Source organism: Salvia splendens, chromosome 15 (genome assembly GCF_004379255.2).
Source record: "Salvia splendens isolate huo1 chromosome 15, SspV2, whole genome shotgun sequence".
NCBI lineage: Eukaryota > Viridiplantae > Streptophyta > Magnoliopsida > Lamiales > Lamiaceae > Salvia > Salvia splendens.
Window position 1 is genome coordinate 29,815,615 of NC_056046.1, and position 19,174 is coordinate 29,834,788.

General features: G+C 33.8%; 2 protein-coding genes and 1 pseudogene across 3 annotated transcripts; 2 read left to right on the top strand and 1 right to left on the bottom strand.

The window, feature by feature from the left end:
• Positions 1-697: 697 nt before the first annotated feature.
• Positions 698-1,315, top strand: LOC121766386 (norbelladine synthase-like). The gene is made up of 2 exons (XM_042162678.1): positions 698-940; positions 1,014-1,315. The coding sequence occupies exons 1-2, from the start codon at positions 757-759 to the stop codon at positions 1,142-1,144; spliced, it is 315 nt and encodes a 104-aa protein (XP_042018612.1). The 5' UTR covers positions 698-756; the 3' UTR covers positions 1,145-1,315.
• Positions 1,316-8,050: 6,735 nt separating this feature from the next.
• Positions 8,051-10,509, top strand: LOC121766385 ((+)-pulegone reductase-like). Of its 2 annotated transcripts, XM_042162676.1 has the most exons (5): positions 8,054-8,386; positions 8,787-8,964; positions 9,252-9,418; positions 9,553-9,635; positions 9,980-10,509. In XM_042162676.1, exons 1-4 carry the CDS (start codon positions 8,162-8,164, stop codon positions 9,598-9,600), a joined length of 618 nt encoding a protein of 205 aa, XP_042018610.1. In that variant the 5' UTR covers positions 8,054-8,161; the 3' UTR covers positions 9,601-9,635; positions 9,980-10,509. The 2 variants fall into 2 exon arrangements, with proteins under 2 accessions (XP_042018611.1, XP_042018610.1); XM_042162677.1 differs by lacking the exon at positions 9,553-9,635 and having other exon boundaries at positions 8,051-8,386.
• Positions 10,510-12,670: 2,161 nt separating this feature from the next.
• LOC121766996 lies at positions 12,671-13,914 on the bottom strand (annotated as a pseudogene).
• Between the last annotated feature and the right edge of the window lie 5,260 nt (positions 13,915-19,174).

The window sequence follows — 19,174 nt, forward strand, 5'->3', positions numbered from 1 at the left end:
CACTGAATTTAGAGTAAAACAAAGTAAATCAATTAGTAGTATAATTCTTATAATCTCAACGCAAATATAGGGAGTAATTAAATTGAATTTAGTGTTTCTGGTATTAAATGATCATTTGAAGGACATGAAAAATGAAGTTAGGTATATCAGTTATTTTTCACTTTTCACCTGTCCAAAAACCGCATGCGACACGCGGCTGAGCAGAGCTGCTTCCAGCTCCTTCCCCAGCGGCGCCGCCCCTAGCATAACCATCCTGATCGACCTTAGGTCGAAGTTATCCACCAGCGGAATTATTAGTAACATAGATGTTTCATATTTTTATTAGTGTGATGGTTGAATTTGTAGCAGAATTATTTCGCCTATGAAACATAAATCAATTATGTCTTCAACTAGTCTTTTCAAGTGATGTTTCAAAACTAATAAAGATGATTTTTATATTTCTACGGCCGAGGGCTATATTAGTAAATTCTATGTAATTTAAAGTTGAAATAGTGTTGCACATATTATTATCACTGAATTTTTCATGATAATAAAACAGTCATTTTCAGCCATAATTAAACGGGCCATTTCCCATTAAACGAGTCACACAGAAAATTTAACCAACAAATCAAACACTATATTGGGCCGTTAAATGCTCTATGAATGCCCCTATTTACCAATTCAACCACACCCTTATTTTATAAATAATAACCCTCTCAATCTCAACTCCTCTTTGTAGTGCATAGACATCACATCTGCCGCAACCAGAAATCGAAGATGTACAGAACAATGTCCGCTGAGATGACGGTTGATGTACCGGAAACCGAAGCGTGGAAGCTCTACGGCACTCTACAGCTCCCCAAAGTGGCAGAGAAAGCCAACTCCGACTTTATCAGCCGGGTCGACGTCGTCCAAGGGGACGGCGGCGCCGGAACCATTCTCGAGGCCGTTTTCCGTCCAGGTACCATCCACATTCAGTTCAATCAACTTCCGCTAGATTTATGTAATTATTAATTAATTGATTAATTGAGCAGGGATGGGAGGGGGAATGAAGTCGTTCAAGGAGAAATTCGTGGTGGTGGATAACGAGAAGCGTGTGAAGGAGGCAGAAGTTGTGGAAGGAGGATTTCTGGATCTAGGGTTCACGCTGTATCGCTTCCATTAAACCATACATTGGCCTCATGCTGCTCTGTGCTAAGTATTTGCTCCGCAACAATGACAATTGATCAACTATAGCCGCAACAATGACAATTGATCTACTATTAATTTGGGACTGCGTGTTTTACTTTCATGTTTGCTAAAATAAATTTCTATCCTCCAACTATATATCTCTGTATTTCATTTTCTCTTTTTCCATGCTTTTAATAAAAACAATCAATATGAATCTACATATTTTATCAACTCATAACTATGAAATCTTGAAAAAGCTGCCACAAGAAAATCCTACTCCCTACGTTAGCTATTGAAAGTCACACTTAATCCACCACGAATTTTTAAAAATGTTAATAGAAAGTGAATTGAAAATATTAACGAAATGGGAGTCATACTCTTTGATATGCTAGGTTTTTGCACTATTTTAGGGCCTTTATTTGGTCCATTTTGAGTATCAATGTTGCATTACATGTCCAATAATTATATATTTTATCTATTTTGGTATTTTGACGTGTTTTGTGAGAAATGTGCAAATTTGAGCCTAAAAAGATAGCTAAAACTCGAAGATGAAAATCTGGAGCATTCGACCCGCCCAGCGGACCGCTGGCGGCCAACGATTGTTGAACAAATAGCAGTCCGCTTCGAAAAAGTTGTGCTGAAAAGACTAGTTCACGACATAATTGTAACACCCCAAATCAGGGTTTAGTTGGAAAATTCCTTTCTACCTAAATTTGTCAATTTAGGCTGAAATTTTTATAATTTGTGCACAACACTGAATGTTATTTTATATAGAATAGGGGTTACACAAGTATCACGTCAGTAAGATTGAGCAAGAAAATAGAATTAAATCAGAAATTATATAGCGTATACAATAGAAGGGAGAAATGGTCATTTTGCATAAAAGATGCTATGTATATTTTTATCTCCAAAACTCTTCGAGAGGCACAATTTTTTTAGGTTTGTAATTTTTTTTACTACAATAAAGACAATTATACATGGAATCATCTAGAAAGAATATGAATGATCAAAATAGTGTCATTTGTCATTTACTATTCATAATTAATTAAATAATGTGGCTCTTGCTGTAAAATCAAATATAGCTACTAGCCTACTATTCACCCCACTTTGGAGAATCAACCGATTAGTAATCAAAGGAGGAAGAAGAAGTTGCAATCTATGAAAGTTTCACTTAATTTGTGTTGACGCTTTGAACCAGTCGAACCAACGTATGGTTATCAAGGTAGGGCTCTCTTTTATCCTATTTTTCTTTTATTTGAAACTTATGATAGGTTATGAGGTAAAACTTTTCTGACATCGTTGGTTGTCAAATAAGGTGTGTGTTACGTTTTGAGTTTATCTATCAATCCTTGTCAGTAGACGTCGGAAACATTAGTTTTTCCATTGAACTAAATTGAGTTGAACCTATGTATGATTTTGGGTATGAACTGACTATCTTAGTGCATTAATCCATGAATCTTAATTGGTCAAATTGTTGTTGAAAATGAATAATATATCTTATTTAGTGACAAAAATAAATTTATTAGAATTTATAATGGCCATTTGATATATTTTGGAAAATTGATTGGAATATTGAAGTGAAAGATCTTTTTTTGAGTAAGGAATTGAATATGGTAATGACTAATAACTAAGTGTGATTATGTGAGTGGATTAACCATAGAAATGAGACTAGAATTGATGATTGAAGCATATTCTAACGATCGCAAATAATTGAGATTAAAGAAATTTAGTTGATAAGGTTAATGAGTTTTATTTATAAGATTTGGTAAAAGAAATATGATTTAGAATGACTATGGATGTTAAACTAAATTTGAGGATTTACTAAGTAAGATTAGTAATTACAGAGTATAAAGTAACTAGTGGAAATAGTAACTTAGAATTTGATTAAGGGAATAAAAGACATGAAACACACATGGAATGGATAGATAAAATGAGTAGTCTATGGAATGCATTTAATTGATCTTGAAATTTATCTGTGATTATTAATATTTTTAAATTAGTATTAAGTTGACGAACATAAAACTGTGAATAGTAATAGAATATTTGGTGATTTTTTTTATTGGAGGATTTAAATAGGAGTAATTACTGCAATCTATATATATATATACCTATATATAATGGGGTGTGCTAGGGTCCTTACAGCATCTTAGTGTAAAACACAACACAAATCACAACCCTTGGATCATTAGATTGGATGATTGTGATTAGTTACATTATCATACTAAAAATCTACATTATTAGCCGAGGTACATTAGACTAGAAATTTACATTATTAGACTAAAACTATACATTTTTAAACAAAATGCTACATTATTAGCCGAGGTACATTATTAGGCTAAAAATCTACATTATTAGATGACACGTGGCATTAATCTAACCGTTAGATCACAAAACCAATGGATTGCATGTGTTTTGTGTTTCACTTATACTTAGCTTTTGGATATGAATACATCCCTATAATAAATATATATATATATATATATATAGGGATATATGTGAATGTAAATACAAAATATGGAGTGTTACAACAATTGATCTATGTCAGTAGGTGAAATAATTCTGCGACATGTTCTACCATCACACTAATAAAAATGTCCAAACATCTATGTCAATAATAATTCCGTTGGTGGATAACTTCGACCTGAGCTCGATTAGGATGGTTCTGTCAGGGGCGGTGCTGCTTGGGAACGAGCTGGAAGTCGCAGACGGTTTTGGACAGGTGAAAAGTAAAAAATAACTTATATTCCTTACTTCACTTTTCATGTCCTTTAAATGATCATTTAATACCGGAAACACTAAATTCAATTTAATTAGTCCCTATATTTGTGTAGAGATTATAAGAATTATACAACTAATTGATTAACTTTATTTTACTCTAAATTCAGTGTTAGGAAAATTAGTTGGGTAGGTGGAGGAATGTGAAGTTAAGTCGGATTAACTTGTCATTACTCCCTATTGATGTATTGCATATATAACTAATCGATTTGAATCCTTATTATGGTACCACTTGCATCTAATACTTTGTCAATTTTGATTTATAATATAACTAAATGCACGGTTCCTAGAGAGAGATATTGCACCGAATTTTCAACAAATTCAACATTTATTTATTGAACAATAGAATGGCATACTTAATTTTATTTCATTTTATTTAACCCTTTTTTTATAGTGATGCTCCCGTCTTTGTCGGGTAATTTCAATAAATTGTTTAATTAATCATAGAATGACTGCCAATCTCTGCAGTTGCTACCACGTAACATGCATGTTAAAAATTTGTACACAAAGTTATGTACTTAGCCATGTATGATAATAATAATATTATCATAATTTATATCCTTTTTTATTCTAGGTGGGTTAGATAGACCACGAGGAATTCAAAGATATTAGAGAAAAATAATAAATTCATGGGCCGACTAATAAACATAAACTTCCTAGCCCGTTTGTCCATTATTATAGGTGGGTTAGATAGACCACAGGGAATTCATGTTATTGGAAAAAAATAAAAAATTCATGGGCTGAATAATAAAAATAAATTTCCTAGCCTGTTTGTCCATACTATAATTTTTCGTAAGTAATATTTAGTTATATTATAATCCAAAATTGTGAAAGTATTAGATGCAAGTGGTACCATGATAAAGATTCGAATCGATTAGATATATATGCATCACATCAATGAGGAGTAATGACAAATTAATTCGACCTAATTTCACATTCCTCCACCTACCCAACTAATTTTCCTAACACTGAATTTAGAGTAAAACAAAGTAAATCAATTAGTAGTATAATTCTTATAATCTCAACGCAAATATAGGGAGTAATTAAATTGAATTTAGTGTTTCTGGTATTAAATGATCATTTGAAGGACATGAAAAATGAAGTTAGGTATATCAGTTATTTTTCACTTTTCACTTGTCCAAAAACCGCATGCGACACGCGGCTGAGCAGAGCCGCTTCCAGCTCCTTCCCCAGCGGCGCCGCCCCTAGCATAACCATCCTGATCGACCTTAGGTCGAAGTTATCCACCAACGGAATTATTAGTAACATAGATGTTTCATATTTTTATTAGTGTGATGGTTGAATTTGTCGCAGAATTATTTCACCTAGGAAACATAAATCAATTATGTCGTTAACTAGTCTTTTCAAGTGATGTTTCAAAACTAATAAAGATGATTTTTATATTTCTACGGCCGAGGGCTATATTTTGTTTATTTATGTGGCTAGGCAGGGCCATATGGGCTATATGTATATATATATCTTTGGATTGGACCGGCCCGACCCGACCCAATATCTTGTTGGCCCATAATCTATATGGTCAGATCAGTTAATTATATGTAAAAGAAATTAATTAATTTTGTCACTTTATATATATACCTCTTTATGGCTTCATTCAGGTACGATTCTTCATTGTAGTTGAATGCATCATCAAACCCCAATATGTTCTTCAAAAGGTCAACCTTGAACAAAGTAATATATATAAATAAATTAACTCTAAAAAATATAAAGTAATTACAGCCCCAAAAAGAAAATTGCTGCTTCAATATGAAGATAATTGCTGAGGTTATTTTTATTAATATTTTTTATTAAAGATAATGCTTATTGAATATTTTAAACCTTGAATTAGAGTTGACTTTTGACTGTATGGTTATTTATGTTAATTATTACTATTATGTTCCATATTCATTTAATCACCAACAAATTATGCAAATTCAAATTGAAAAAAGAAGTTGGTGAATGGATTTTTATAAATTAATTTAAAAGAGTAATTAAAAGACATTATGTTGTGATCCTGCGCTTCCAACGACATAACACCTAAATAGCTTAGCAAATTGGCCAACAAGCTAACCTACAACTCCTGATGCAGCCGATATAAAGACGAGTTCACCCTTTTTTGGAGAGCAAATCTCGTAAAATCCAACATATGCAGTGATACCGGCCATACCTTCACAAAATGATCGTCAAAAAATGCAGTGATAGACGCAGAAAATTTCATTTAAAGATTATTACTTAAGTCTAATACTTTTGTTAGCGATGCGTGTATGATGTGGTTATGTGTTATTATTGTTAACATTTTAAAACACGTATTTCACAATTGATTTATTCTGATTTTGCTTCCGATTAAGATTTTGAGTTTAAAATGGTTTGATATAATTCTATAACCATAATTCAACCAATGAATTATTTAACTATAAAATTTAACATTATTTTGGTTGATGTCACATTTAATAGTTAAAATGCAAAATCAAATCGAATCAGTAATTTGGTTGTAAAATCAGAACAAATTAATAGTTTGATCATTTACATGTGAATTTAATAGTTTGGTTGCAAAATAGAACAAATTAATAGTTTGATAATTTACATATGAATTGTAAAGTCTGTATGCAAAAACTATATTTTGATGAAAATTTATAAATTTATAGGCAAATTATCCTACAATAACATGCACTGACACGATACATACGGCGGCTAATTTGACAAACAAATTTACCAAGAATTCCAGTGTAATAGGAGAGAGGCACATCCATAGAAGGGATTTTTAATAAATGTGATGTATATTAAATTCAACCCTACTTATATTTTTCTTTTGTTTCTTGAACTTTGTTTATAGTTTGCCGTTTTTATATATTAAATTAAGTGAAAGATATGGATTAAAATCCCACTAGTCACGAATAAATATATTATTTTCATACGGTTAATTTTTACCGTGAATTATCCAAGTTTATACATTCAAAATATTATTCTCGATTCTCACATAAAATGTGATTTTCACATTAATCCATGAACACAGATAAAGTGATGTAATTATGTTATGACTATGAAAAAAAATACACTAGAACATTTAGTGTCTTAATACCTTCATAAATAACTTTATAGCGCCTAAATTAACACTTTATTAAGCCATAACGTGTAGTTTCTTCATAGCCTCCAATAAATATAGTATAAATTCTCAATTGATCCTTGATTAACACTCTCCTTTTCATTAGCCGTTGCATATCTGCTATTCTTTCTACATCGTTGGGTCGAAGACTTGAAGCACAACGATAGAAGCTTGATTCTGGCGGTATTCATGGGCAGGCGGTGGGGCGGTCGGCCCCCCTCGACCCCAATCGCCGTTCATTCCTAGATCTGGTTATATGTCTTGGCCATATTAAAATACTAATTTTGTTAATAATTAATGGTTAATTAATCTCATTTTGACTTTATGAATGAGTTAAATATGGATTGACTTGATTAACATGTTAAATATGAATTGAACTATATAGGTTAGGACCAGAAGCGAGGACACTTAATTGATATGATACTTCCTCCTTCCGCAAAATGTTGTCCATGTTTGATTCGGCACGTGTTTTGAGAAATGTAAAGAAAAGTGAGTGAAAGAAGTTAGTGGAATGTAGGTCCCATATTTATATATTGAATTTATAATAGAATGTGAGTGTGATGAGTCAGTGGAATATGAGAACCATTTACCAAAAAAGTAAAATAATAGCAAAGTGGACAACATTTCACGGACGGACCAAAATGGAAAAACTGGAAAACGTTTCATGGACGGAGGGAGTAATAAATAAGTAATGAATAAAGGGTAAAGTAAGATAGAGAATAATGTAGATAAGACTCTCTTCTACGTTATTCTCTCTCTTACTTTATCATATGTCCACTTTAGTTATTTATTATCATTTACAAAAACCATATGAGTATGTGATAAGTTAATTAAAAATATAATTGAGGGTATTTTCATCCAAAAAACTTGAAAATAGTAAAAAAGTACTTCGACTGATATTAACTCACGGTTGACGGACCTCAAGTTATATTTTTAAAGTTCACGGATCTAAAATAATATAAAAAAAAGACGTCCCTCCATAGAAAATTAGAGCTCCCTATGATTCTCACCTAGCAGAGGCGCCGCTACTACACACAACCCAAAACTTCTACTCCATTAGCCAAGAGCTTGTCTAGGGATTTTCAGATATAAAACAATGAAGCTGAACACCAGAATTCCACCAGAATCAACGGCAAAATGGGTGAGGAAATTAGCAACAAGCAAGTGATACTCAGCAACTATGTCAAAACATCTGTGAAAGAATCCGATTTGTCGCTGAGAACTTCCAAAATTCAGCTCAAAATTCCCAGCGGTTGCGACGGCGCCGTTTTGGTGAAGAATCTCTACTTATCCATCGATCCTTTTATTCTTGTCCTCATGAAGAATCAGGAGCTCGATTTACCTTCTTTCACGCTGGATTCTGTAAGTTTAGTTTTTTTAAGTGAAATTTTTCTTGTTGAAATTAATTTTTCTTCTGGTTGGAATAGAATTTGTTATACATGTCTTGATTTAAATTGGGGCCCTTAATTTTTATTTTATTAAAAAAATAGACTTATAATACAATATTGTGTAGATGATCTCATTGGAATATAACAGTAGTATTTTTTTCGTTTGATGAATAGTTTGAGATTTCGGGGAAAAAATTATAAACTGTATCTTTCTATTGATAAAATGTTTGTTATGTCTTTTTGATGTTTCTGCAGAGGTCTTGTTTGATGAATAGTTTGAGATTTTGGGGAAAGAAATAAAAAATGTTATCTTTCCATTGATGCAATGCTGGTTGCATCTTTTTTTGTGTTTGTTGACCTTTTTCTGGTGACAGCCTATTTATGGATTTGGAGTGTCAAAAGTACTGGATTCGTCTCATCCAAATTTCAAGACGGGCGAGCTAGTTTGGGGGTTTACTGGCTGGGAGGAGTATAACCTTATTAAAGATCCAGACCAATTGTTTAAGGTTCAAGATAAAGATTTGCCCCTTTCTTATTTTATAGGGATTCTTGGTGAGTTTCTCGAGCCCCTTGTGATTATCGACTTCAAATTTCACGCATGATTCCTGCTTCCTAGTGCTATTTGTCTGACTAGAACTAGTTGTTTGTGATTCTGCAGAAGTTATGTATGCAGTTAAACTGTTAACGAAAACGAGTTGTTGATGAACTATATCTGCTTGAATTAATAGATTGGGAAATGCTGGATTTGTAGCGTTTATCTTGATAGTTTCTGAAAAACAACAGTAGGAGATGTACTAACTTGAGACTGAAAATCAACGTGTTTCGCGTTATCATTTTAGGCATGCCTGGCATGACAGCTTATGTTGGTTTTTTCAAGTTTTGCTCTCCAAAAAAGGGGGAAACTGTGTATGTCTCTGCTGCATCCGGAGCTGTTGGTCAGCTCGTTGGTCAGTTTGCAAAGATCGCAGGGTGTTACGTTGTTGGGAGTGCGGGGAGCAAAGAAAAGGTCAGAATCTAATGGCTTATCGAAAACTTATTAGATTGTTGGCTAGATTGGTTGTCGATTTATGTGATATTTTTTTTCTGTGTCAAGTTTATGTTTCACATTTGATGAACAAGTCGGCTTTTGCATTGATGAAGGTCGATCTCTTGAAGATCAAATTCAGGTTTGACGAAGCATTCAACTAAAAAGAAGAGCAAGACTATAATGCAGCGTTGAAGAGGTTCTATCATTGCTATAAAAATGTGTATACTTAATTAACATTGAAGAATAGTTAGTAATTTAACACACAATACACATATTTATGTTCTTATATAACAAAAGAATCCTTTTGTATTCAACACAAATTTCATAAAAACTAGCAAAAAACCGCGAAGTTTGGTAAATCAGCTGAGAAAACCACCAAGTATGGATCAGTTCACAATCATCCCACGACTGTGGATAACAAATCTAAATATATAATTTTTTTGGTTAGTTTTTTGAAAGAATTTGACCAAATTTTATAGTTTTTCCAGCAATTTATCGTTATGTAGATAATACTCACAAATTTGTGTTGTTGTTAATTAGGTACTTCCCCGATGGCATCGACATCTACTTTGACAACGTGGGAGGGAAGATGCTCGAAGCGGTGCTAAACAGCATGAGACTCAACGGCCGTGTTGCGCTTTGTGGGATGATCTCCCAATACAACAGCCTTGAGCAGCCCGAAGGCGTCCACAACTTGATTAACGCATTAGTAAAACAGGTCCATATGGAAGGATTTTTCACTAGCGACCACTACCATCTCTACCCCAAGTTCCTGGAGATGGTTGTGCCTCTAATCAAGGAAGAGAAGATCACATACGTCGAAGACATAGCCGAAGGCATTGAAAGCGCGCCTGGGGCTCTCTTTGGCTTATACTCCGGTCGCAACGTAGGGAAGCTGTTGGTGGTGGTTCGTGAGTAATTCTGTTTTTACCATCGGAAACAAGGAAGGACTTAAATAAGGTTATAATCATGAATTATAAATATATGATCATGAATTTGATGTATTGTTATTAATTTAAACAGGTAGCACCTCCAATCCTCCATTTCTTATTTATCTCTTCCCTTCACTATTCATGGCTCTCATTATTTCATTTTCTATTTAATATATTTATTATAAAACTGAGTCAAAATACGAGATTTCTAAATTTTAACTTCCATAGACGTCTCTGGTAGGGATGTCAATCGGGTCGGCCCAGCGGGGTTTCAGGCCAACCTTGCCCAAGTTATGGGTCACTCAGGTGCGGGCTAATCAAGTAGTGGTTTTTTTCAGGTTATAGAAGTTAAACCCTAACCCTAAAAACTCGGGTTTCGGGCTAGCCCAACGGGTTAATCGGTTTCTACCGATAAATTTATCATGTGATCAATCAAATAATATTGAAAATTAGTTATATTTATTAAATGTAAAACATTTAATAATATTGAATTTGAGATATATGCTTAAATTCAAACATAAAGACGATTAAATACTACGGAGATTTATGCAAAATAAAACATAAACATCAAGAAATTTCAAAGCATATTTTAGAATTTTAAATGTTTTTCTTAGTGAATTTGAAGTTTCCAATTTATTTTATCTATTATTATATTAATAAAATTTAGTATATAATTTATATATTTAATATAAAATTGAAAGTTATTTTTTTTAGTTATCTATATTATAAAATAATCAATGAAGTGTTGAATTAGGAGTCAAACAAATCGGGCCAACCCTAATTTTACCCCCGGTGAAGCGCAGTTATATTGACTCTTTTGCCCCCCGGTGAGGTCCGTGTTTCCCTTTTCCTTCACCAAAAAGGCACCGTTGGGAATATTCCGTTTGATTTATGAGGTTTTCAGAATCAAATTTGATTCCTTTATCAAACCCTTCACGTAGTCTTTTGATACAATCTGCGTTTTTCCCTCCATTTTTCATTATGTGTTTTGTTTTGTTTATATTCTAAATTGAAGTGATCTTGACATATAATATCATGAAACTTTCCAAATATTAGTTTTTCCCAAGTACATTAAAAATAGTCTAAAGTATCACAAACTTTACATTTTATTGTTATTTCACAACTCAGCACAAATATGATATTTTAGAAAAAATCTTATTATACGTGGGCAACCGTGAAGTGTTTATAATATTTTAGATATACGTTGAAAATCACAATGATTTAGAAAGTGCCAAGTAAGATAAAAAATGCTCGGAAGTTGGTTGGATATGGTGATTGACCTGCCATGGGAAATAGTAGTACTAACAAACAAATTAAGTGTAAAGTTTGTTATATTTTAGACCATTTTTTAAGTTATTGGGAAATACTAAATCTTGGCCTAATTTCGATGATTTTAGAGACCGATATCCCTTTATTAAATAATATGTGTTGGAAAAAAATTGCTTCATGTTATGTGTTGAAAATTTGGAAGTGCAATAAATTGAAAGGAATAATTTTCTTTAACCAAGCGTGAAATACGTTTATTTTTAGATGTGTGGGGATGGTCCGAGGAGTACTATAAAATTGACCATGCTTGTGAAAAATAAATGTTGGATTTATAGCAGTAGACCTTGAATAACAAAATGACTGCGTAGGAGTAATACTAATATAATACTAGTACAATAAATATCAATAATTGATCAACCATTGCCGGCGGATTCAAAATATAATTTGGATAGGAAATTTGTGTTCTCAACTTATCTTAGAGTACTTTAATGAGAGATAAAATTTTGATTCATAATCATAATGTTAGTTTAAAAATACATAATACATCATTAAGGGACGTCGTTGAAGTCTTTTTGACACATGTTCCTCGATAAGAATGCAGCATATAACGTTTAGAAAAGTGCAATATTTTAGTTTAATTTAAGCCCATATAATGGTGGTTGAAAGATGATAAAACTATACTATTATACAAAATTTCAACATGGAAATATTAATATTAAAATATTATAATTCAATAATAATAAATTATTGTGTATCTAACAACATCTCCAGCTGTGACTAAATGCAAAGTATGAGATCGAAATGTGAACTATTCAGTGGCATTACTTTCACTCAAATTCAAAAGTTCTATCCCTTTGACTAGTGTATTCAAGCGTCGATTTCTCTTGACTAGGTCATCGAGAATATTTTTTAATGAATTAAACAATTTTAAGCAAAGAAAATTTCATTGTTGCCTTCGATTTATTCTTCAAAGAAGAAAAAAGAAGTTTCATCTCTTTGTTTCTAGTTTCTAACATGTATAAAAATGGTAATTCTTTATTGAAGCTAACACAAATTATTTTAGATATAAATTAATACACAATTCAATCCTCACCGTCCATTAAATCAAGATCGATAGGACCAAATTGATCAATCACGAGCCACAAGAACAACTTGCTTTCCCACTTTGCGACCAGAAAAGTGTCCAACCAAAGCAGCTGGCGCAGCCTCAATTCCTTCAACAATGAAGTAGTCGAAGACGACGAATCCTTGCATTCGGATTTTCTTTACGATCACATACATCAAGTTGTGTGTCGCGTTTGGCTCCTCCTCGTCATACTGCGAGATCGTCCCGCAGGCGGTGATGAGACCGTGGGGTCTAATGTTCGGGAGCACCGAATCGAGCATTTTGCCTCCTACATTTTCGAAATATATGTCAATCCATTCGGGGAAGTACCTAAATAGTTGTGATTAATTTCATACACTTATTAGAGATAACAAAGTACGGGTCGGGGTTGTGCTCATTAGACCGAATGGGAAATTTTGATCATAAATATATGTTTTTTGTTTATTTATGTGACTAGCCAGGGCCATATGGGCTACATGTATATATATCTTTGGATTGGACCGGCCCGACCCGACCCAATATCTTGTTGGCCCATAATCTATATGGTCAGATCAGTTAATTATATATGTAAAAGAAATTAATTAATTTTGTCACTTTATATATATACCTCTTTATGGCTTCATTCAGGTACGATTCTTCATTGTAGTTGAATGCATCATCAAACCCCAATATGATCTTCAAAAGGTCAACCTTGAACAAAGTAATATATATAAATAAATTAACTCTAAAAAATATAAAGTAATTACAGCCCCAAAAAGAAAATTGCTGCTTCAGTATTAAGATAATTGCTGAGGTTATTTTTATTAATATTTTTTATTAAAGATAATTCTTATTGAATATTTTAAACCTTGAATTAGAGTTGACTTTTGACTGTATGGTTATTTATGTTAATTATTACTATTATATTCCATATTCATTTAATCACCAACAAATTATACAAATTCAAATTGAAAAAGAAGTTGGTGAATGGATTTTTATAAATTAATTTAAAAGAATAATTAAAAGACATTATGTTGTGATCCTGCGCTTCCAACGACATAACAGGTAAATAGCTTAGCAAATTGGCCAACAAGCTAACCTACAACTCCTGATGCAGCCGATATAAAGACGAGTTCACCCTTTTTTGGAGAGCAAATCTCGTAAAATCCAACATATGCAGTGATATCGGCCATACCTTCACAAAATGATCGTCAAAAAATGCAGTGATAGACGCAGAAAATTTCATTTAAAGATTATTACTTAAGTCTAATACTTTTGTTAGCGATGCGTGTATGATGTGGTTATGTGTTATTATTGTTAACATTTTAAAGCACGTATTTCACAATTGATTTATTCTGATTTTGCTTCCGATTAAGATTTGAGTTTAAAATGGTTTGATATAATTCTATAACCATAATTCAACCAATGAATTATTTAACTATAAAATTTAACATTATTTTGGTTGATGTCAGATTTAATAGTTAAAATGCAAAATCAAATCGAATCAGTAGTTTGGTTGCAAAATCAGAACAAATTAATAGTTTGATCGTTTACATGTGAATTTAATAGTTTGGTTGCAAAATAGAACAAATTAATAGTTTGATAATTTACATATGAATTGTAAAGTTTGTATGCAAATACGGTTGATCGCGACTAGGGGAGGATGAAAGAAAAATACGGTTGATCGCGACTCGGGTCTAGAGCGGAAAGAAAAATTGCTCTGATACCACTCTGTCACGACCGCATTTTCTAAGGATAGAAAATACGGTTGATCGCGACTAGGGGAGGATGAAAGAAGCGGGGAAGAAAGGGGAAACTGTGGCACAACTGAAGCTTGAACCGAAATAACTCACATAGTATATATCAGAGTGCACGATAAAAACAGTGCAAACTCGACTTTTGCACTACAGTGGAAGAGTCAAGAGCAGATAACGTTGTGTATGGAGACACGTCGCATCCGAGTACTATTCTATTGAAGGATCTTCATCGTCTATGCTCAACATCGCCCGCCGTCATCACTGCTCAACCTGCACATTTTTAAAACATATGCAGGGCTGAGTACTTGGTGTACTCAGTGGACACGTGCCGAAATATATTTTCATAACAACTGATTTTGTCAAGCCACTCTTTGAGTGAACTCGGGGTTTTAGGAAAAGTCCGAGAACACTAAACATTTTTCTTTTCCTTTTTCAAAAGCGATCTTTCGATCTATTTTCCTGGAACATATGCCGTATCTGACAAACCCGATTTCACTATCTCTTGTTCATTCATCAATCCATTCATCATTCATCGTTCCTTTCATCAATTATCATATCTTAACATTCAAGTGTCGGGGAAATGGTTACCTCCCACGGTCACCCATCAATCAATTCCATTCCAGTGCCGGGGAAGTGGTTACCTCCCACGGTCACCCGTCAATCCATTCCATTCAAGTGCCGGGGAAGTGGTTACCTCCCACGGTCACCCATCAATCCATTGCATTCATCGTTGCAGTCAGATAGGCATAGTTCCAAAACAAAATATGGCTTGACATAACCTTTTCAACTTTATTTTTTTTCATAACACATTTTTGAAATGTAAATCATTTTTCTATCATCAAAAGCCGTACACATAACTTTCAAACTCAACATAAGCTACACTTCATAAGCACTCGTAAAGCAACACCTAACGACATATAATAACACCAAGCAAATAACACTTATCATAATACTTCACATTAAATAGCAAGCTCGCACTTAACATCATATCTTAATTAGAAAGCACATATAAATACTTTTCATAAAAACTGTAAACATACTTTAAAGAGAAAGTCTTAAAAATACTCAGATCGAAAGCCCACCTCGTTTGCTTAAACAATTCAATATTCACTTAAGGCAAACCCTCGTTCCTTGTGCTCACGTACACACAATAACCCTTCCATCAATTCACATTATCATGCATGTCCTATCGTTCCTTTTATCATTCTCTTAAAGTACCCATCCCAACATTCATCAACATAAGGAAAACATGCCATAATATTTCTCAACGTCCCACACATAATCACTTCATAGGATACATTCCTAAAAAATACATGCATCATATAATTCACTCAACTTGGCAACAAGTGATATTTCCACATAACCACGAATCTGGCAGAACTGCGCAGTTGGTTTGTAAAATCACCAAAAATCCATCCGACCTTATATGAAGCTAAAATTTGGTCACAACACAGTAGACACAGCCAAGTTTTTCCAGTTAAAATTTCACACCGAAATCATATCATTTGGTCAGTCAAAACAACAATACAACCCTCTGGTCGGAACATAAAAATTCTGGCAGTACTGCGCGGTTCGATTGAAAAATTTACCAAAACTTCATCCGATGTTCAATGAGGTTGAAATTTTCACAACACATAGAAGACACTTAAAATTACATACAGTCAAAAATTCACGTCAAGATAAGGCCATTTGGTCGGTCAAATAGAAAACGAAACTTTCTGGGCGAGAATACAAGTTTCTGGCAGAATTGCGCAGTCAACTTCAAAAATTTGTTAAATATTAATCTTTCGTCAAAAAGGTCTAAAATTCACACAAAACACAGATAACACCTTGAAGTTTACTTAGTTAAAATTTCGTGTCAAAATTAGATCTTTTGATTGGTCAAACACACGTCGGAATCCACTGTCTGAACACCAAAGTTTTCAGGCTTCAAAATTTCGAGATCAGGGTTTCTTCCTCATTCATCCAAACACAAATTTTCATGCTTCCAACACACAATCATGCTTCAAAAGGTTCTCACAGTCATGTTCTCATATATTCACACATCATTCACCAATGATTCATTCAAACTTCACACATATTCATTCAAAATCGCATATTCCCAATTGTTCTCATACAAACACAAATTTCCACCGATTAATTATGCGATCTAAGATTCCTACACTCACTATATGCATGAAGGAATCAAGAACAAGGTTTCAATGGAGAAGATGAGGAAAAGATTCAATTATACCTTCTTGAATTGAAAACCAAGCGGTAGAAGCAAAGATTGATGCGATTTGTCGGGAACTCTTGAAAATCAAACTCCAATGGATGCAAGAACAAGGATTGGAAGAAATTTTGGAGAGGATGAAGAGGGGGCGAAAATCTTGATGGTAGCTCTTTGTTGGTGAAGTAAAAGAATTTGGAGTGGATGGAAGTTATATATAGAGACACAAAAGAGAAACAAAAGCTTGGAATGAAAATTACATTTTTCACAAAAGACAAAAACTCCCATCTTGTCATTTCGAAACGACGACTAATAAATGCGGCCGTCGTTTGGAAAACGTGAAATTTCGTTTGGAGTTGAACCGTCGTTCGTAGAACGCGAACCGTCGTTTGGAAAACGTGCTTGATGTGATGCGGTTCTTGTCAAACTTTTCGTCTTGATTTGATGTCGAAAGTGGATTTGACACGTGGTCTATCCTTTCGTGTAGGTATCGGGAGTAAAAAAAATGTGGTGATCGAGCAAGACCCGGAGGACGGAAGATGGCTGTCCCGGGGCTGCCCGGCACTCGGCACGGCTGCCCGGCGCGAGTCCGTCCCGGCACGACTCTTGTGATGTCTGAAATCGTGTTCTTATTTTATTCTAGCATCGAACTCGTTGTAAAAACACTTTTGGACTTTTATTTGTAGAAAGAACCTCTCAACTAGCTATTAGTTCTTCAATGCTAAAAAGAACTTCATTCAGCTGACGACATGATACTTACTTTAAACATATCACTCGATCACAACGCGAGGTAAAAGAGATTAGATACGAATAACAACACTAAAGAGTTGATTTTCCACAAGTTAGAAAAAAAAAGTGGGTGTTACATTCTTTCCCCCTTGAAAAAAATTCGTCCCGAAATTTGCTTACATCCTTCGAATAAAAATATTTCTCCATGAACTTGTAATCCAATTTCCAAGCAACTTCCTCGTATCGCTTAATAATTAATAACTATGGCTGAAATTTTAACACCTCGTGTTCTTGGTTATATCGATGCCTCTAGTTGGTGTATCACTTTTACGCATGTCTGATTATAGAAACTTATTCCCCCGTGTGCATTCGAAAAGCTCAACCTCACCCTTTCCTCCAAGTCTAGTATCGAGAACTCAAAAATTAATCAAGCAGTCTTACTTGGATATGAACTGATTTCGAAATTGTAGCAACACTGCTGAAAGTGTCTTAATCAAAAAGGCTGCAGAATTAATCAAGAAAACAAGAACAACATTTCTAGCTCGACTCTTCTTAATCTCATCCCCAACTTGAGAAAATTGGTTTGAAAACGAAGCAAGAGCTAAGTTCCATTAGACTCAACATCTCCATTGAGAATTACGTGGTTTAAAAGGTTTTAGGTAAACTCATAGAGCTTGAGAATCACTTCTTGTAAGAGCTTGAAAGAACATGTAATAGGATGACACTTAATTATATCTCAATTTCCATTGTAGGCTGCCAAAAAAAATTTGTTCAATTGTCTGATCAAATTTGAAAGATCCAAATGCCAATAACTTATCATTCAAAATGTCAAAGCCTGAAATGATAAGTCGTAGGAGGATTTAGAAACGTAGGCAATTTCCATTAAGCAACATGTATCATGGTTCAACAATATCACCATATAGAATAATGAATTCACCTCAATGGATTCACGAGTTTGTTAAAGACAACTCAAAGTGAATGAAACTTTTTAGAAAAGCAACTAGATCAAACCCGCTACAGAAGAAGAGAACATGATAGCCTTAATTTGGTGTTGCATAAAGAAAATGACTGAGCATGAAACAATATACGTTGTGAAACTGAGCTAACAATAATTTCACCTCAACAAGAAAGAACTTGCCACAGACAGAGTTACGGAATAAAAAGGTGGACAAAAGTTCCAAGAAGAATATTCCATCCTTTGAAGAAACATGCATGGGAGATGTGATCATACTGAAGGTCATAACTGCAAACAACTTTAGGAATGAAGTTCGATGACGAAAACTCATAAGGTCAAAATTTGTCCTTACGAAAGATGGATCAAAGAAGACTACTAATCAAGATATCCAAAGTTACGAAGGCAAGCTCCAACGTTCAAGAACTGAAAGTGAGTCATGACTCGATATAGGAAAAGAAATAATGGGCATTACTTGCGAATTATGAGTCGAACAAGGTCTTAAATAGACAAGGGCTCACCATTAATTGAAAGGTTCCAAAAAAATAAAATTCTTATAATCCAAGTAAGTACTGTTGATTAAAATCATTCATTCTAGCTACGAAGGTCACACTCTCTCGTTCATCCTTCTAAGGCTGAACATGGTAACATCGTTCTAAGAAACCGTGGATTCCAAGTTGACATTCATCACGTCATTACAACAAAGTAATTGTAGTCAGTCAAAAGCCATATCTTCATAATATTCTTGCATATTATAACAATCATTCTCTTAAAACATTTTAATCATCCGTGTGCTTCTCTGCCTC